Source organism: Muntiacus reevesi, chromosome 18 (assembly GCF_963930625.1).
Source record: "Muntiacus reevesi chromosome 18, mMunRee1.1, whole genome shotgun sequence".
In the NCBI taxonomy this organism is placed as follows: Eukaryota; Metazoa; Chordata; class Mammalia; order Artiodactyla; family Cervidae; genus Muntiacus; species Muntiacus reevesi.
This window is the reverse complement of record NC_089266.1, coordinates 9,543,230-9,559,764: the sequence shown is the minus strand read 5'-3', so window position 1 is coordinate 9,559,764 and position 16,535 is coordinate 9,543,230. Positions and strand designations below refer to the sequence as shown.

General features: G+C 52.7%; 2 protein-coding genes across 2 annotated transcripts in view; both read left to right on the top strand.

Moving 5' to 3' along the window:
- The window catches only part of TIMP2 (TIMP metallopeptidase inhibitor 2), a 53,484-nt gene that overhangs the window by 13,196 nt on the left and 23,753 nt on the right, over positions 1-16,535 (top strand). The window lies entirely within an intron of this gene.
- On the top strand, positions 3,484-11,479 carry CEP295NL (CEP295 N-terminal like). The gene is made up of 2 exons (XM_065910755.1): positions 3,484-3,499; positions 9,630-11,479. The coding sequence occupies exon 2, from the start codon at positions 9,803-9,805 to the stop codon at positions 11,477-11,479; it is 1,677 nt and encodes a 558-aa protein (XP_065766827.1). The 5' UTR covers positions 3,484-3,499; positions 9,630-9,802.

Below are 16,535 nucleotides of genomic sequence, written 5' to 3'. Positions count from 1 at the left end.
AAAGAATGAAATAATGCCATTTGCAGCAACACGGATGGACCTAGAGATTATCATATGAAGTGAAGTAAGTCAAAAAGAGAAAGGCAAATATCATAGAATGTCATTTATATGTGAAGTCTCAAATATGATACAAATGAACTTACAAAGCAGAAACAGACTCACAGACATAGAACGCAAACATGGATGCCAAAGGGGAAAAGTGGGTGGAAGGATAGATTATATAAACCGCTATATATAAAGCAAAGTTCTATTGTACAGCATAGGGATATATTCAATATTCTCTAATAAATCATAATGGAAAAGAATATGAAAAAGAATATATGTATAGTTTAATCACTTTTCTGTACACCAGAAACTAGCACAATATTATAAGTCAACTATACTTTAAGAAAAAGAAAGGGAGAAAATAAGTCTCCCTTTTGATCAGGCAACTCTAGAAATTTTTCTGCAGAACATAATAAAGGACGTGTGCTAGCATCTCATCACAAGGATGCTCACCTCCATCATGTTTATCTCAGTGTTAGATATAGCAGCAGGGCAGTGGTCAGATACATCGCAGCCACAGATGCTCTGCAGGACCAACGGTTGCAGATTTTTTTTTTTTTTTGCCAAGCTGAGCAGCATGTGGGATCTTAGTTCCCGACCAGGGATAGAACCTGCACCCCCTGCAGTGAAAGCACAGAGTCTTAAACTCTGGAGTCCCCAAGAACTCTTTACTGAATTCTAAAATGTTCAGGTAAAGGAGGAGGAATTAGACTGGCTTCTGCAAGTATGGTTTTCTAATATTTCTGTGTTGAACTTGAATGACATGTGTTGCTTTTAAAGTCAGAGTTTCCTGAAGGATGGGTCTGACTGTGGGCGACAGTAGGATGGGGCCCAGACTTTAAAGCTGGTTTCGTCCACATTCAGCGATGGGCCCCATGAAGAAGGGCCCAGTGAGCAGAGCAGGTTCATCCAGAGGATGGGAACCGTGCTCTCGGAATCACTAAGGTGGTGTAGGGAGAGCCTGGGCTTGGGAGAAATGCCTTCAGTGCAGGAACATCTGGAAGAGGATGGCAGTGGTGGCTGTGCTGGGACATTCTGGAATGCCAACAAAGGCCTCACAGGCTGTAGGTTTGAGTCATATTATCTGCCCTCCTCCCGACCCCACTCCAAACTTGTCCCATGCTGAAGGTGAGTGTCCATGACCTTGCTAAGAAGAGGCTAAGACACGGGGGGCTGAGTATGCTCTGGGGGAGGAGAAATAGACATAAGGTTTTGTATCTAGGAGGCATGGAAGGGGGGCCCAGAGATTGGGTGGGGTGGTCTGTGGTTGAGGGGTTCAGGGGCAGAATTCATCCCACCACATGCCAGGTCAGGGACCAGGTGACCTCTCCAAAACCCCTCCAGTCCCACACAAAAGAGTTCCATCCTTGGATCCACTCTGCTCCCAAGATTCCAAGTTCCTGCTGTTGACTTTCTCAAGAAATGAAACCCTGAGATCGGTTGCTTTGACATCTCAGTGCCAATATCACATCCCCCAAACTAAAGTTCTCAATTGTCAAATTTGTGGAGAGTGTGCTCTTAATCCTAGCCATGAGGTCAGGCATGTATGATTTCTTAATTTGGGTGTGCAGTGGGGGCCCCAGGCCAGCATGCCCTCCCCCCACCTCCAGTCAGCTCGGCTCAGCAGTGGGTCCTGGAGGGGCAAACGTCCCCAACCCGAGTGGGACCAGCGCCCTGCCCGTGGGTGGAGGGGTGGCCAGCGTTGTCAGGGAGCCCTGACCTTGAGGTGCCACAGCTCAGAAGAGAGACGCCCTGATGAGGACCACTGTGACCGTGCTGTCAAGCTGGAACAGAAAGGGTTTTCTCCCTGCCAGGCCGTCTTTAAACATCAAAAGCACGCTCTCAACAGGCATCTTCATGGTGCCCCTCTGCCATCCCTCTGCTCATTACTGAGGGCTTCCCAGCTGGCGCTGTTGGCAAAGAACCCGCCTACCAGTGCATTTAGACTTAATAGACATGGGTTCAATCCCCGGTTTGGCACGATCCCCTGGAGAAGGAAGTGGTAACCCACTCCAGTATTCTTGCCTGGACAATCCCATGGACAGAGGAGCCTGGCGGGCTACATTCCATATAGGGTTGCAGAACAAGTCAGACATGTCTAAAGTGACTTAGCATGCATGCATGCTGCTCATCGCCCCAGCCGTTTAAGCCAAATCTTTTGTGATCAGTGGACCCATAACCGGTGTGCGGACAGGTGCTCGCGCTCTGGCTGGCTTGTCACTGTCCCTGACTTCACCCCTGCTCTGATGTCACAGCACAGCAGCTCTGTCGTTTCCATGGCAGCGGCTGCCAGAGTTCACCAGCTAGGGCGGGTGCTGGGCTGCTGGCGAAGGTGGGGAGCTGCGATTCCAGCCAACTTTGGTCAGTGGGCCCCGGAAACCCTATGCAGACCACCCTGGGCCAAGGTTCTTGGGTCTGGCACATTATCCATTGTGGGGGTGGGGTTCTTTCTGTGCCCAGTGGTTGGTGAGGCTCTGAAGGGGACCCTAGGAAGTGGGCCAATAAGGATGTCCAGGCCACATGTCCAGAGGCTAACTGAAAGTCCTTGGCACCACGGGGCTCTGCACCTATACAGTTTGATTGGGGAGGATGGACAGTGGAAGCTAGTGGGACAGGGTTGGGAGTGAATATGGTTGTTTGTTGGGGGCGGGGATAGATCATTATACAAAAAGAACAGTTGTTGGCATTGGGGACTCCTGACCTAGGTGGGGTAGCCAGTCTTAAGGTCGGAGGGAAAGCGATTGACATCGTCAAGAGACATTTAGCAGGATCTGTAATAAGCAGCCCCCCATGCAGCTAGCCTGGGGTCTCCCGTAATTTTGGAAAAGTCTATGCCTCATGTCTGTCTGAATGAAACTGGTTGGGAAAGTAACAGACACAATGACATAGGCTTGTTCTCCTAAGAAGTTGTCTGCCTGGCCATCTTGGCTTTCTAGAACTGCCCTGGTCCTGAATGTGTATCAGGGAGATGGTTAAACATACAGGTTTACAAACACCATGCCAGGAGAAACCTGTGGTGGGGCCTGGCCAGGACTCATAGTCATGATCTCTGTCCATGATCATCTCCTTGCCAGGTGATTCTGATACAGCTGGTCTAACACCCAACCGGCTTTAGGAACCACCACTTAACTGAGGGGGAGTTGGGAAGTGAGCAAAAACGGAAACTGGGCAGGGAAGTGAGCAAAAAACGGAAACTCTGGGCAGCACACGGAGTGTCACAAAGTGTGCTTTTAGAGGCTAGAGCTCAGAGAAATGGAGTTTGAAACGTTTCTGATGTTTGTTTTATCATGGCTTGACTTGGATGTTTCCAGTGATGGGTGTCTCACTACCTGTCAAGTCAGCCCCATGATTTCAAGACAGCCCTGTAGAAAGTGCTGCTTTCCACCTGGGCCAGTTTCTGCCTCCCTGTAATGTGTTCTCAGTGGTCTGGTCCAGGCATCTGGAGACGCGCACAGTAAGTACCACCCTCTTTTCTAAACAGCTCGCCAACCTTGTGGGTGTTTCTGATGGTGATGAGCATCTGCCCAGATGGATGTTGCTGTTATCATCCCCATCTTACAGGTGAAGAAACTGAGGCACCTAGGTTTAAGAAGCATGCCCTAGGTCTCACAGCTGCTCAGTACTCTGAACCACCAGAGTATACTGTTCTAGACTTCTCTACCACCTGCAAGCATCCCTCCAAACATTCTTGGTTCCATAAGACTTTCCTTCCTATCACCTGTTTTTGTCTATTTTTTTCATTCTCCTGAACTTTGAGGCCCTCCTCATCCTTTAACCATTCTCGGTCTTTCTGAACCCTATCTGGGAAGAGACGGCCTCTCCCTTACTCAGGTTTTCTCCTTTTCTAGTAAATGTGTCATTCTTATTTAGTATATATTTCTTTTTTTAAGCACTGTTTTATTTATTGATTTAGGCTGTTCTGGGTCTTCGTTGCTGAGGCGTTTCTGTAGTCGCGGTGCACAGGCTTCTTACTGGTGCGTGGATTTCTCACGCAGGGGCTCTCATTGCGGAGCACGGGCTCTAGGCATTTGGGCTTCAGCAGTTGCAGCACGTGGGCTTGGTAGTTGTGGTTCCCGGACTCTAGAGCACAGGTTCAGCCGTTATGGCGTGTGGGCCCAATTGCTCTGCAGCATGTGGGACCCTCCCAGACCAGGGATCGAACCTGTGTCTCCTGCATTGGCAGGCAGATTCTCCACCATTGAGCCACCAGGGAAGCCCTAGTGTATATTATCTATTAGGTGAATTCCTAAAAATTTCAATAATTATGTTTTGATTTTGAAACTTCCAGACTATTTTGTTTGGGTCCTCACGCATCCTGTGCGGTGGGAATGGCACGGATAATCTTCCAAGTACCTGTTTCATGGGGCTGGGCTGGACCACTATCCTGCTTGTTTTTGGCACTTGTAGCAACACAGGTAAAGATCACGTTGGCGTTTCGGTGGCCACAGGTCTCTACCGACTCTGAGCTCACAGCTGGCTCAGACCCTATCGTTTCCTGCTTTGCTTCTTTAGGAACTATGGTCTCCCGCTTGGCACGTGCAGGGTTGGACGTGGAGACCCATGTGTGGGTTGTCGATGGGTTCCCAGTACACTTGACCTTGTTAGATCTGACCAGGTGTTCAAACCTGTGAAAAATCTGAGCTGAAGCCTTGCATTCCAGCAGCATGGCTGGTTTTCCGTCTCCCTGTGGGTGATTGTGTGCTGGGGACGTCACATTTGGAGACAATGGACTTGGACTCAGACACCCGTGCATTTGACTCATGGAAAGCCCATCAGGGCCCCAGATTCTGTTCTTTCTTCTGGCTTTAGACACAGTTTTAAGACATTTCTTTGTGGGAGTCCCAGTCAGTCCAGAGCAGTTTAGAAGCCGTATGAGAAAAGGGGGATAGGATGCCGTCAGACCCCCCAGAAAGTTACAACTATGGAGGAAGCTATGAAAAGTCGACTTAAATTATATTCTGGGGTCATTTAGTTCAGAGGAATTGTGTCATCTATGTATGGTTTTTGTTGTTCAGTTGCCAAATAGTGTCCAACCCCACAGACTGCAGCCTGCCAGGCTCCTCTGTCCTCCACTATCTCCCCGAGTTTGCTCAAATTCATGTCTATTGAGTCAGTGATGTTATCTAACGAGCTCATCCTCTGTTGCCTCCTTCTTTCACTTTCAATCTTTCTCAGCATCTGGGTCTTTTCCAGTGAGTCAGTTCTTCGCATCAGGTGACCAAAGTATTGGAGCTTCGGCTTCAGTAACAGTCCTTCCAATTAATATTCAGAATATTCAGAAATGAAATGTTTTTTGAGGGGTCCTATATATCTTAAAAGCCCTTGAGGGATTTTCTATATTGTAGTCCCAAAGATAATCCAGAGTTCTAAAAAGGTCAAGTTATATCTCTTCTGTGTACACTCAGGAGACAGAGAAATGTTTAACTTTAAGAGTAAGCTTTAATTACATGGAAATGTTCTCGCTGGCCATGCTGCTAATTGGGGGCCCTTTTATATCTATTTTTAAATGTTTCAAAGAAAATGTGCTAAACCGTGTTACCTGGGCGCTGAGTCTGTGGGTCTTGGGAGAAAAACCAGAGCATTTTTCTCATTGCTGCGGAAATCAGGGGCCGCCTTGTCCAGGAGGAGGAATCAGACCAGGTCTGGGAAAGGTGGGTGGGTGGGATGAGGAGGGGTTCTGTTTGAGGAAGAAGGATGGGATTGAGCCCAGCGAAGGCACTGGACCTGCGTGGGGGACATTTGGGATGGCATGGAACCTGGCCAGCTATGCCTGGCTGCGGAGAAGGGGGCAAGATCATGAACTGCTGGAATGTTCTCAAGCCTGCAGATCAGGGTTCGACCAACTGACTCTGGTGAGATGGTTAACCGAGCACATTCCTGGGCCCTCTTCCCACTGAGGCTGGGGTGGGATCATCAGTCTGAGGCAGGGCCCCAAAATCTGCATTTTAGCCAGTAGCTCAGGCGACCGTGATGCAGGTGACCTCTCATTCTGCTTGAAGACTTGCTCTGCAGACCAGCGGGCTGGTTGCAGATGCTGAAGGGACATAGGTGGCTGAGTCAGAACAGTGGCTGTAACCACGGTGCCGGGGAGGAGGGCTGGGGTGGAGATGGGGGAGGTGACAAAAGCCTAGTTAGGAGGCTTAGGTGAGATCCTTTGATCCAGTCTGCCTGGCATCAGAGCCTCACCGCCTCCTTTGTGGTCACTGTTCCTCCTCGTTGAAGTAGGGTTGCCCTGGAGGCTCCGTTGGGGGGTCAGAAGGCAGGAGGGCTGCTGTGAGCCTGGCCGCTTCCCGGTAACCTGGGAGGGGGTCTGCCTTGGCTGAAGTGTCGTCTGAGCCACTGCCCAGGTGACCACCGAGGGCTGGCTCTGCGTGCCAGGGGCGGCAGAGGGTGAGAGGAGAATGGGCCCAGTGTCCCTCCCGGCGGCCGTGCTGAGCGGGCCTTCTGTAAGGACGGGGCTGCGGCTTCCTGAGGGGTTGAGGGTGGCAGTCACAGCCCAGCCCGTCCCCCTCTGGGGGAGCAGGAGCAGAAGACCCAAGGGAGAACCGGATGCCCAGAGCATTCTGGTCTGGTCAGCGAGCAGGGCAGGGCTTGGAGGTGAGGGCCCGGGGGAGCTGGGGACGTGGGCAGAGGGCCCCGGTGCATCTGCCCGTTGCTCCAGGGTTTTCGGTTCCTGGATGAGGGAGCTGACTAATTTCTGGGCTTTCTCCCCAAGGTCACCATCCGGATGTTACAGGTTTTCATCCATTTGCATGTCTCCACGAAAACCAGCTGGACTGCACTGGGGCACCTGCCCCCAGCTGACCTGGCTTGGGCTGTAATTGGGTGATTGAGTGGGAGACGCTTGTCCAGGTGATGCTCATTGTCACCCGTTAGCAGTGTAGTTTACCCTGTTCTCTCCAGCCATCTTCCAAGACAGACAGAGAGACCTTCGCAGCTCTGTCTCTCCTCATCTGTTTGGACACTCTGTGGCCATTCCTATGTTGTGCTCAGTTGCTCGGTCGTGTCTGACTCTCTAACCCCATGGACTGTAGCCCGCCAGGCCCCCTCTGTCCATGGGGATTCTCCAGGCAAGAATACTGGACTGGGTTACCATGCCCTCCTCCAAGGGATCTTCCCAACCCAGGAATCGAACCCAGGGCTCCCTCATTGCAGGCGGATTCTTTACCATCTGAGCCACCAGGGAAGCCCGTGGCCATTCCTAGGGGTAGGAAAAACTCAGTCTCTGACATTTGGGACTCGGATTCAAACCCAGCTCATCCCTGTGAGCTGGGACAGTTACTCGGTTTCTGCGCTTCCTTGCACTTACAGCTTTCTGCACGTCCTTGGTGTAGGGACATGATTTCCTTTTCCTTGGGCGTGTACCTAGGTAGATCTACTTTTACCTTTTATTTATGGCTGCACTGGGTCTTCGTTGCTTGGCATGGGCTTTCTCTAGTTGCAGCGAGCAGGGGCTGCTCTCCAGTTGCAGTGCTCGAACTTCTTACTGCAGTGGCTTCTCAGTTGTGGCATGCAGGCTTGGTTACCCCGAGGCACGTGGAATCTTCCTGGACCAGGGGTCAAACTAGTGGTGCCTGCATTGGCAGACAGATTCTTAACCACTGGACCACCAGGGGAGTCCCATACATTTACCTTTGTATAAAACTGCCAAACTGTTTTTCAGAACAGCTGCAGCATTTTGCATCCCCACCAGGAACCAGAAGCTTGTGAGGGTTCCGATGTTCCCACACCCTCACCAACACTTGTCATTGCCTGTCTTTTTCATTGTAGCCGTCCTAGTGGGTGCGAAGTGGTATCTTCATTTTGCCTTTCCCTGGTGAGGGTTGATGTTGAACATCTTGTTATGGGCTTTATTAGCCATACATAAATCTTCTTTGGTGATATCTATATTTCAGCCTTTTGCCCATTTAAAAATTGGATTGTTTGTTGTCTTCTTACTGGGTTGTGTGAGTTGTTTATACCAACTGATTCAGGTCCTTTGTTGGGCGTGTGATTTGCAGGTATTTCCTTCCAGTCCGTGTCTTGTGTTTATACCTATTAACAATGTCTTTTGAAGTGCAAAGGTTTTTAATACTGATGATGCCAAACTTATCACTTTCTTATATTGTTTGTGCTCTTGGAGTTGTATCTAAGAATGTGTGCGCAATCTGAGGTCATGAAATTACACTTCTGCTTTCTTCTAAGTGTAGCTTTAGACTTTACGTTAAGGTCTATGATCCATTTGCATTAATTTTTGTATATGATATACAATTTTGTATATGGTAAGATAGGGTCTAAATTAATTTTTTTTGTATGTGGATACCAACTGTCCCAAGTACATTTGTTGAAAATGAACAAAGAATGATTCTTTCCCCCATTGAACTGCCATAGCACTTTGGTTGAAAATCTCAACCGTTGTGTTTAATGCTCTAGCTTTCTCTTTCTCCTCTTGCTTATCATGGGGGTTGGTAGACTGGTAGAATATGGTATTAACCAGGTTTCCACGTGTCTAACTGCATGATCACAGTTACCAAAAGCTTGCCAGCTGTATGATCTGGGTCAAGTTTCTTAGTTGCTTCCTGCCTCAGTTTCCCCACCTGTGAACCAGGAGTGCTGATAACTCCTTACCTCCAGGGTTACTGGAAAAAAGATGAGTGGAGGGCAGCCCGCACAGTTCACATTAGTAGTTCCAATTGATGCAGTGGGATTTTGGGGGACCACCATCACTTTGAGCTAAAATTTGCTCAGCCTGACTCCACCCCGTGTACCCTGCGATGAAAGAAGGGAAGGGAATCCTACACCGGTGAGGCAGGCCCTGTTCAAACTGCAGTGTCCAGGAGGCGGCTCATGTAACCCACAAATAATGGTGGTTTTGGACATCAGCTGTGAGTGGCCACAGGCTCCATACTCTTTTTTTTCTGGTATAAATGCAGGTCCTTCTTTAGGAAGGTCTGGTGCAGCACATGTCCCTGCCTGATGCCAAAGAATGTGAAAAAAGAGATACCACCAGCTTAACCTCTGTTTGCACTGAATTTTAGTACAAAATTCAATCCTCAGTCACCTACACACCTCCCCCCACCCACATGCACACACACACACCCACCCACACACCTTTCTTGCCAGATTCTTCCTCCTACACTCCTTCCTCCTTTCATTTATAAGTAGCACCCTCCAGAGGGCCAGGCATTTGCACACACACCCCCGTCCTGAGCCCTAACTCATCTCCTAAGGTGGGGTCTTAACCTCAGCACTGTGGACACTGGGGGCCAGGTCCCTGCTGGTCACAGGGCCGTCCATCCTGTGCATCACGGGCTGTTTCATAGCAGCCCTGCCTCCCCCCACGAGACGCCTGTAGCACTGCCCCTCTCCCCGAGTTGTGACAACCAAAACTGTCTCCAGAAATGGCCACACATGTCCCTCTGAAGCAAAACCACCCTCCGCTGAGAACAGCTGCCCTGCAGGTCTCGTGTGGAGGCGTGTGAGACGGGAACTCGGGAGCTGAGCGTGGGCCCTTGCGGGCGGGGGTCAGCGGGCAGTCTGAAGGGACGCGTCGCCTCCCCTAGCCGCCCCCCACACTCAGAGTCCCCCCTGTGCCTTGTCTCCAGGGCCTCGCTCTCCTCGGAACGCTCGGGGCAGCGCTGTGCGTCTTCCTGCCGGGTGGGCTGGACCCGGAACAGCCGTGGCACCTGTGGCCTCTCGGCCCCTGGTGCCCTCGAGCCCCCGCTCTCTCGGCTCCTACCACCTTCTTTCCGAAGCTGTGTCCGCAGAGGTCCCCGACATGCGGAGAAGCTCGGAGAGAGCCGCTCGACGGAGCCCCAGGCCCGACAAGGAAGCCTTGCTCTCGAGGCAGAACCTTTTAGACAGATTGCTGCAGGTCCAAGAGAAGGGAGATCTGGCACCGCAGAGAGGACAGAAGGACCCCCAGCAGCGGAAGACCCAGCTGCTCCAGCGCTTGGTCGAGGAGCTGAAGGCAGAGTGGCCTGAGGCCCTGGACCAGCAAATTCGAGGCCTGGGGCGGCTGTACTTAGCGCATCTGTTGGGCTCGGGGGGCGAACGGGCCGAGGACCATGAACCCGACTCAGAGGGCTCGGCCCAGCGAGGAGCAGCCAGGTTGCCCAGGGCCAAGGGGAAGCACAGAGTGGCCGTGCGGGAAGAGAAGGGACGCAAGGAGGAGCTGGCCCGACGGCAGCCCTGGTGTGCCACGTCCCGGAGGAGGGCAGTGGACCGAGAGAGGCAGGGGACCTCCAGAGCCACGGGCCCGTGTCCCCCTTCTCTGAGCCCCCCGGAGAGGAGTAAAGGAAAACGAGCGCCTTCCATGAAGACTGGTGGGGGCTGCCGTCACGGGACAGACGTGGAGAAGCTCTTGGCTGCCACGGAGGGGATCAAGCGCCTGGAGGAACGGGAGAGTGACGCAGCCCGGGAGGGCAGGAGGCAGCTGGGGAAGCGGCCAGCTCGTCGTCAAGGCCCGAAAAACAACTGTCTGGATCAGAACCCCGAAGGCAAAGCCGACCACCTTGAACAGCTGTGTCCAGTCGGCTCGACCCACAGAAGGGGGGCCTCGCCACCCGCGAAGCTCGGTAACAAGAGCAGGTGGCAGAGAGAGCTGGAATTTGCCTTCGAAGAGTTGTTTGATACCAACAGGAAGCTGAAAAAACACCTGAACTTGCAGCTGGATCTCAAGCCCGGGGTGGATCAGAGCCCTGGTGAAGATCAAGGCTTCAGGGAGGAGACGCATGCATGGAGAAAGGAGAGCCAGAGAGACAAGGCAGAAAGAGATGCAGAGATTCAAGTGGTGCCCCCCGGGGAGCCCGCAAGTTCAGCGGGGATGGAAGCCCACCTGGCGTCGTCCAGAACCAGCTTGCAAAAGCTTCTACACAAGCTCGAGAACCAGAAATACCATAGGATGGCCAAGGGCGTGGTTAAGAGCAACAATACACTTTGGTCTCCCGAGGCAGGAACCTCTCTGGATGAAAAGGACCAGCTCTCGTGCAGCCCTGGATCCGGATGGGAGCCGCCCCAACTGGATGCGCTGGTGCAGGGCTCCCTTCAGCTTCACCCGCAAGAACAGGCAGACAGGGTTGGCTTGATGGCATCAATGCAGAAGCAGAAAATGCAGGTGGAGCAAAGAAGACTGAAGCAGCTGGACTTGCTTGAGCAAATCGAACACCCCAAGGTGAGCTTGGAGGCCGATCTCCAGACGGAGCTGAAAGATGGGAGGAGGGAACAGAGGCAAGCTCGTCTGGCTCATCCGAAGCCTGACTCCCCTCCAGACCCGGAGAAGGAAGGCGGGTATGACCACAGCCCCACTTCCCCCTTGGCCGCCATCGTGGACGATGACAGGCATAGTCAGATGATCCGTGACATTCAACAGCAGATTCTAGAGCAAAACAAGTTGCACAAGCAGTTTCTTAAAGAAGCCAGGAAACGCTTGCTGGAGTTTCAGAAAATATGTTAAAAGTGAGAGTCCCACCCATGGTAAATACATCACTGATAACTGGGCATTCTGCCAGAACTGGTACCCAAGTCTGTGCGATTGTATTTGCGTCATCTGCTCAGAAACCCGTAGCCTCTTTAAAATGGGCCATCAGTCATCCTCCTGTGCTTTTGGCGCGAGTTCCTCTGCAGAAATCCTACTCACTCCCAATCTTGCCTTTAAAAACTAAGTCCTATTCGGAAAGAATCCTTAGCACGAAAATGAGAACGTGTGTAGGGCGCGGTCCGTGGGTCTGGCCAGTGTTAGCCCAGAGGTGTGTCCTGGAGCTGAGGCTGTTTTCATGTACTGCAAGCACAGATGGAAGCGCCAGGTACATTTAAGTGCTTCAGATGTTTTAGTCAAATAAACAGTGGACTTTGAGGGGCATCCAAGGTCAGACGGGCGCAGTTTCAAAAGATACATCATTGGTTGCTTAGCCAGTGGCTGAGACGTTCATGGAGAGGTTTCATGAAAATCTTTCAGTCTTTTCAAAGCAACGTCATTTCATAGGACATCACTTGGTAACATTCTTGTAAATTTAATATTAGAAAGTGGGAGGGAGGGAGAGAAGGGGGTGGGAGCAAGAGGAAGAAAGAGGAAAGAGAAGAAAAGAAAGGGGAAATGATTCTCAGTGACACAGCCCTACAGACTCCTTTGGGGCTGGCAGTGGTGGGGGCCGGGGAACAGGTGTCTGTGATCGGTTGCCTTTTTCCCAGCTTTACCCCTGACCCAGAAGCCTCAGCAGCCACGGAGACCCTACACTAGATAGGCTTTTGTCTACCAGTTGCATACTTAGGGATTGGAATGGAGTGGACAAACCTTTTCTTCAAGGAGCTGAGAGTAAACAGTCTAAGCTTCACTGGCCATATGGTCTCTGTGGCAGCTACTCAATGCCTGGAAGGCAGCCATAGACTAAATGAATGGGTGTGACCGAGTTCCAATAAGATTTGATTTACAAAAATAAGGGGTAGGCAGGCTGTGGCCCTCAAGCCAGCATTAGCTGACCCCTGGGCTTAGCATATCAAGGAAAAGTTCCTCCCTCCCTCCCTTCCAGGAACCTCAGCTGTCCTGAGTAGAAGCCCCTCTTCTGTCAGGGTATGTGGCCTTTTTAACCGTATGTATATTTGGCACCATAGCCTAGCTATAGTGATCAACAGGGAGTGAAGACAGGGTCTGTTGGGACCCCAGCCTGCCCATATACAGACGATGTAATCACCACCTGTGAGCCCACCATTCAAATCTGAGATCTGAAATATTTGCTGAAAACCAGCTTTATCTGTGTGCCCCTCCCCTCTTCTCTACGCTGTTCCTCCTTAGCTGTATTGTGTATCCGCAGAACCTGGGAACTGTCCCCACTTCACACACCAGAACACACCCTGTATTGTTCAGCTTTACTTATGCTTGACCCCTATAAAAAGGATGTTATAGCACATGTGGTCTTTTGGAAGCTTTTTTGGACCCAGTGTAGTGAGTTTGCCCATCTCACAGGCAGGTGTCATTTTTGCCGCTGCATCACATTTTCATGGGACCCTCTGAGCTTTCTTCCATTCACTGCTTGTTTTGGGCCAGTTCCCGAAACGAGAACAACATCCCTAATGCACTGGGGTCAAAAGGCCTGGCATCAGAAAGTGCTTTGGGAATGTGTGGACACCCCAGCTGGGACGGAGGTGTGGGAAAGGTCTCCTTCCTCCTTTTCTTCCCATTTTCACCTCTTCTTTGCCTCTGGAAAATGTTGGCCTGACCTTGGACCATTCTTCCTTTGCAAATACTGACTGGCAGACACTGCCTTACAAAACTGGATGTGAACAGTGAACACACACATGGACATATTATATTCTAGTGGAGGATACAGGTAACAAGTGACCACAATGACTTAGATGGTGATGGGAGACCACTTAGAGAGGTGGGGTGAGTGACCTGATGCATGTCTCTGAACATCCAGCCCCAACCCCTGAATGTTTGTATGGAGCAGTAATGGGATCCTACAAGGTGTTTGGTCTTGTTTGTTTGTTTTGGTTTGGGGTTTTGGGGTTTGTTTGTTTTTTGGTTTTGTTTTAAAATCATTAGTTTTCTGTGAGGACCCTTCCACCATCTCATGTCTCCATCATGTGAGTCTCTGTTGTCTGTGGCTTTTACATTTGAAATGGAGAAAATGTTTGATCCCAGCCCCGTTTCTCTCATCTGCTTCTGGAAAGTCATGGGTCAGGGCTGCAGAGGCAACGTGAATAAAAACAAAAGTCCTGGGGCTGGGAGAGCTTTGTCACTCCCGGGCCAAATGAGGATTCCCCACGGGGAGGGGCACAGGCCTTCAGCGGGTGCTCAGCCAGAACTCCATCTGTCGCCATGAGATTGCCTCAGTCTGAGTGTGGAGGGGCCGCACTGGGGTCACCAGGTTTAAAGCCGAAGCCACGATGGGACCCAAACACTGAGTAATGAGGTCCTCCTGACTCGGCCTGGAAGCCACAGTCTAATGAAGGGGCAAGCCTGCCTTTGAGTGTGTTATTTTTGTTTCCACTTTCAAATATCGTGTTTGCGCCCCGTGTGTTCTAGGTGAGGAATCGTCCCCTCTTGGCCACACTTGAGCTAAAAGTAGGTGTCGGGGAAGGGCAGCGAGACATGGTGCAGGGTGACTCATCTCTGCCTGGACGGTCCCTCCCACACTGTCCCCCGGCAGCTATACGAGACACCCTGCCCTTCTCTGCCTGACCTGCTGAAGACTGAAGCGGGGTGGTCTGGAGCACCCCCTTGCCCGGACCAGCAATGTGAGCAATGGAACAGCCCTCCAGGACCACCTCCCCCCAAACAGATGACCCTCCTGTGGTTCTCAACAGAGGGGTCACCCATCACTTTGATCTCGATGGTATCCCAGGGGCCGACTGTGGCATCCTCGAAGACGCTGCCTTCACTCCTTGTTGCTCATGTTGATGCAACTGGACCCAGGGGCCAAGGACCCTGGGGCAGCGCCCCCAGGAAGGTTTCCACCCAGCCCTGCCAGAGGGCAGTGCGGACCCCAACACGGTGGCTCCTCCTGGGGGGGTCCTCCCTCCTTCCCCCATGGGCCCTTCCTCTCTGAAACTGCATCTTCTAGAACGTTCCCCTGGTTGTGTGCTTCCACCCCCACAGTTGGGGCAGCTTCCTTGTTTCTGTTTCATTCTGGGTCATCAGGTCACGTCCTTGCAGCCAGATGGCGGCCCCTGGGGAAGGCCTCCATGGCCAATGGGCTGGTGGACAGGCCCCCCGTTTGCCCAAGAGATCTGCACGGGGCAGACCGCCCCGGTGGCACTTGCCCCAAAGTCCACTCTCCACGGGCACGTGCAGGCCGGCAGTGATAGACAAGAGCCGGGACAAGGGACAGCAGTTCAGCTGAGATGGCGGGACAGGTCCTGCCCCGGTGGGGCCAGGGGGGGCACCCTTGATTTTGGATGTGTCCCCGCATTCCATGGGTGCTGCCCTGGGGGTCCTCACACCTGTCCCCTCCCGCATCCAGCCAGGTGCCGGATTGCACCTTGAAAGAGAACATCCAGAAACTCAGAAATGTAAAATGACGGGAAAATAGGTTTTTAAAGTTGGGTCATGGGGCAGGGGCGCCTCTTCTGGTGAGCAGGAGGCAGCCATGAGGTGCGGCCACTTCTTGCCTCCACCCTATTTGCTCTGTAACAGGCTGGAGAGTCGATGGCAGAGTGTAGCCCACTGTCATCCTGGCCTGGACACGAGGTGGCGGGGGGGTGGATTGCAGCCCCCACCCCACCTGCTCCAAGGGGCAGGGGAGCTAAGCTCACGAGGACTAGCCGAGGAGTCCCTCCACGCTGACAGCTGGGGTTGTTGTCCTGGGATTCCCGCCTTCCCATCCCTGCCCCTGGCTCCTGAGCAGTGCTGACTGCCGGGGTCAGCCCACAGACCGCATGCTTCAGCATCCCACGCCAGGGCCGTTGCTGCTGCACTGTCCACGCAGGTGGGGACCTGAGCCACCGCCTGGCACCCCCTGTGTGTTCACACCCTCAAATGAGACCTGCCCAAGGTCCCGGCCCACCAGTGAGGATGGGACCTTTGCCTGCTGTCCATCTGGCCCCTTCCTCAGCCTGCGGGCGGGGAGGGATGAAGGCAAGGGGGGGTGGCCGGGAGTCCTCCCAACATCTCTCCCAGCCTCCCGCTGCCCCCTGCCCCGCCCAGTTCTGCCCCTGCCCCCCACTCTGGGCTCCAGGCTCGGGTTTGCAGGGCTGAGCTTGGCTCCTCCTCAGGGTCTTGGCGGAGAAAGTGCAGAGCAGCAGTTCCCTCCACAAAGCCGCACTGTTCTCAGCAAATCCTCCCAGGAGCGGGATGCATTTTTTTCAAATGATTCAGCAGCACGTGAATGGGAAGGGCCCCGAGCCCAAGGCTTTGGAGACCGTGATCAAGGCCTCTGGCGTGAGATCCCGCTGGGCCAACAGCGAGAAGGGAGGAAGGGTGGTGGGGCTTGAGTCAGGGTTCTATCTGGGTCCTGGGGTGGGGAGTGGGGGTGGTCAGGAGGGCAGCTTGAAGTGGAGTGGTGAGGCCTGCAGCGTGTGTGTGCATGGCACGGCTCTCCTAGAGATACTTCTCTCCTGCTCCCCAGGGGAGCCGAAGCAAACAGACAGAAAATGGAGATGGGCGAGCTGGTCTCCATGGAGACGGGTCATCCAGTGGACAGCCGCTCACATGTGTGTGCTAGAATCTTGAGCAACAAGGGCAGGCCTGGCAGATCCTCAGGTAGCAGGCTCACGAGCAGCATGGACCCGGGCTGGGGCTGTGCTGCTATTTCCTGTTTTCTGTCTGCACCCTCCCTGCCCCACCCTTGATTTCCGAATAAACACATCTGCGCTGTGCAGTTATCATTCCGGGCGTTTTTGACCTTGGCCCGAGTCATGCTGGCCAAGTCTTGACCTCACTCTGGACAGCCCAGCCCTGCCCTGGACATCTCTTGGCTCCTGGGTTGGGGAGGTCTGGGAAGCTCTGGGGGACCTGGTGGTGGGGGGAGGGTCCGGTCTCTCTCAGCTGCTGCAGGGACAGACGAAATCCTCAG

Coding starts and splice junctions, on each gene's coding strand:
- CEP295NL (XM_065910755.1), top strand. CDS start 9,803: ATGCGGAGAAGCTCGGAGAGAGCCGCTCGACGGAGCCCCAGGCCCGAC.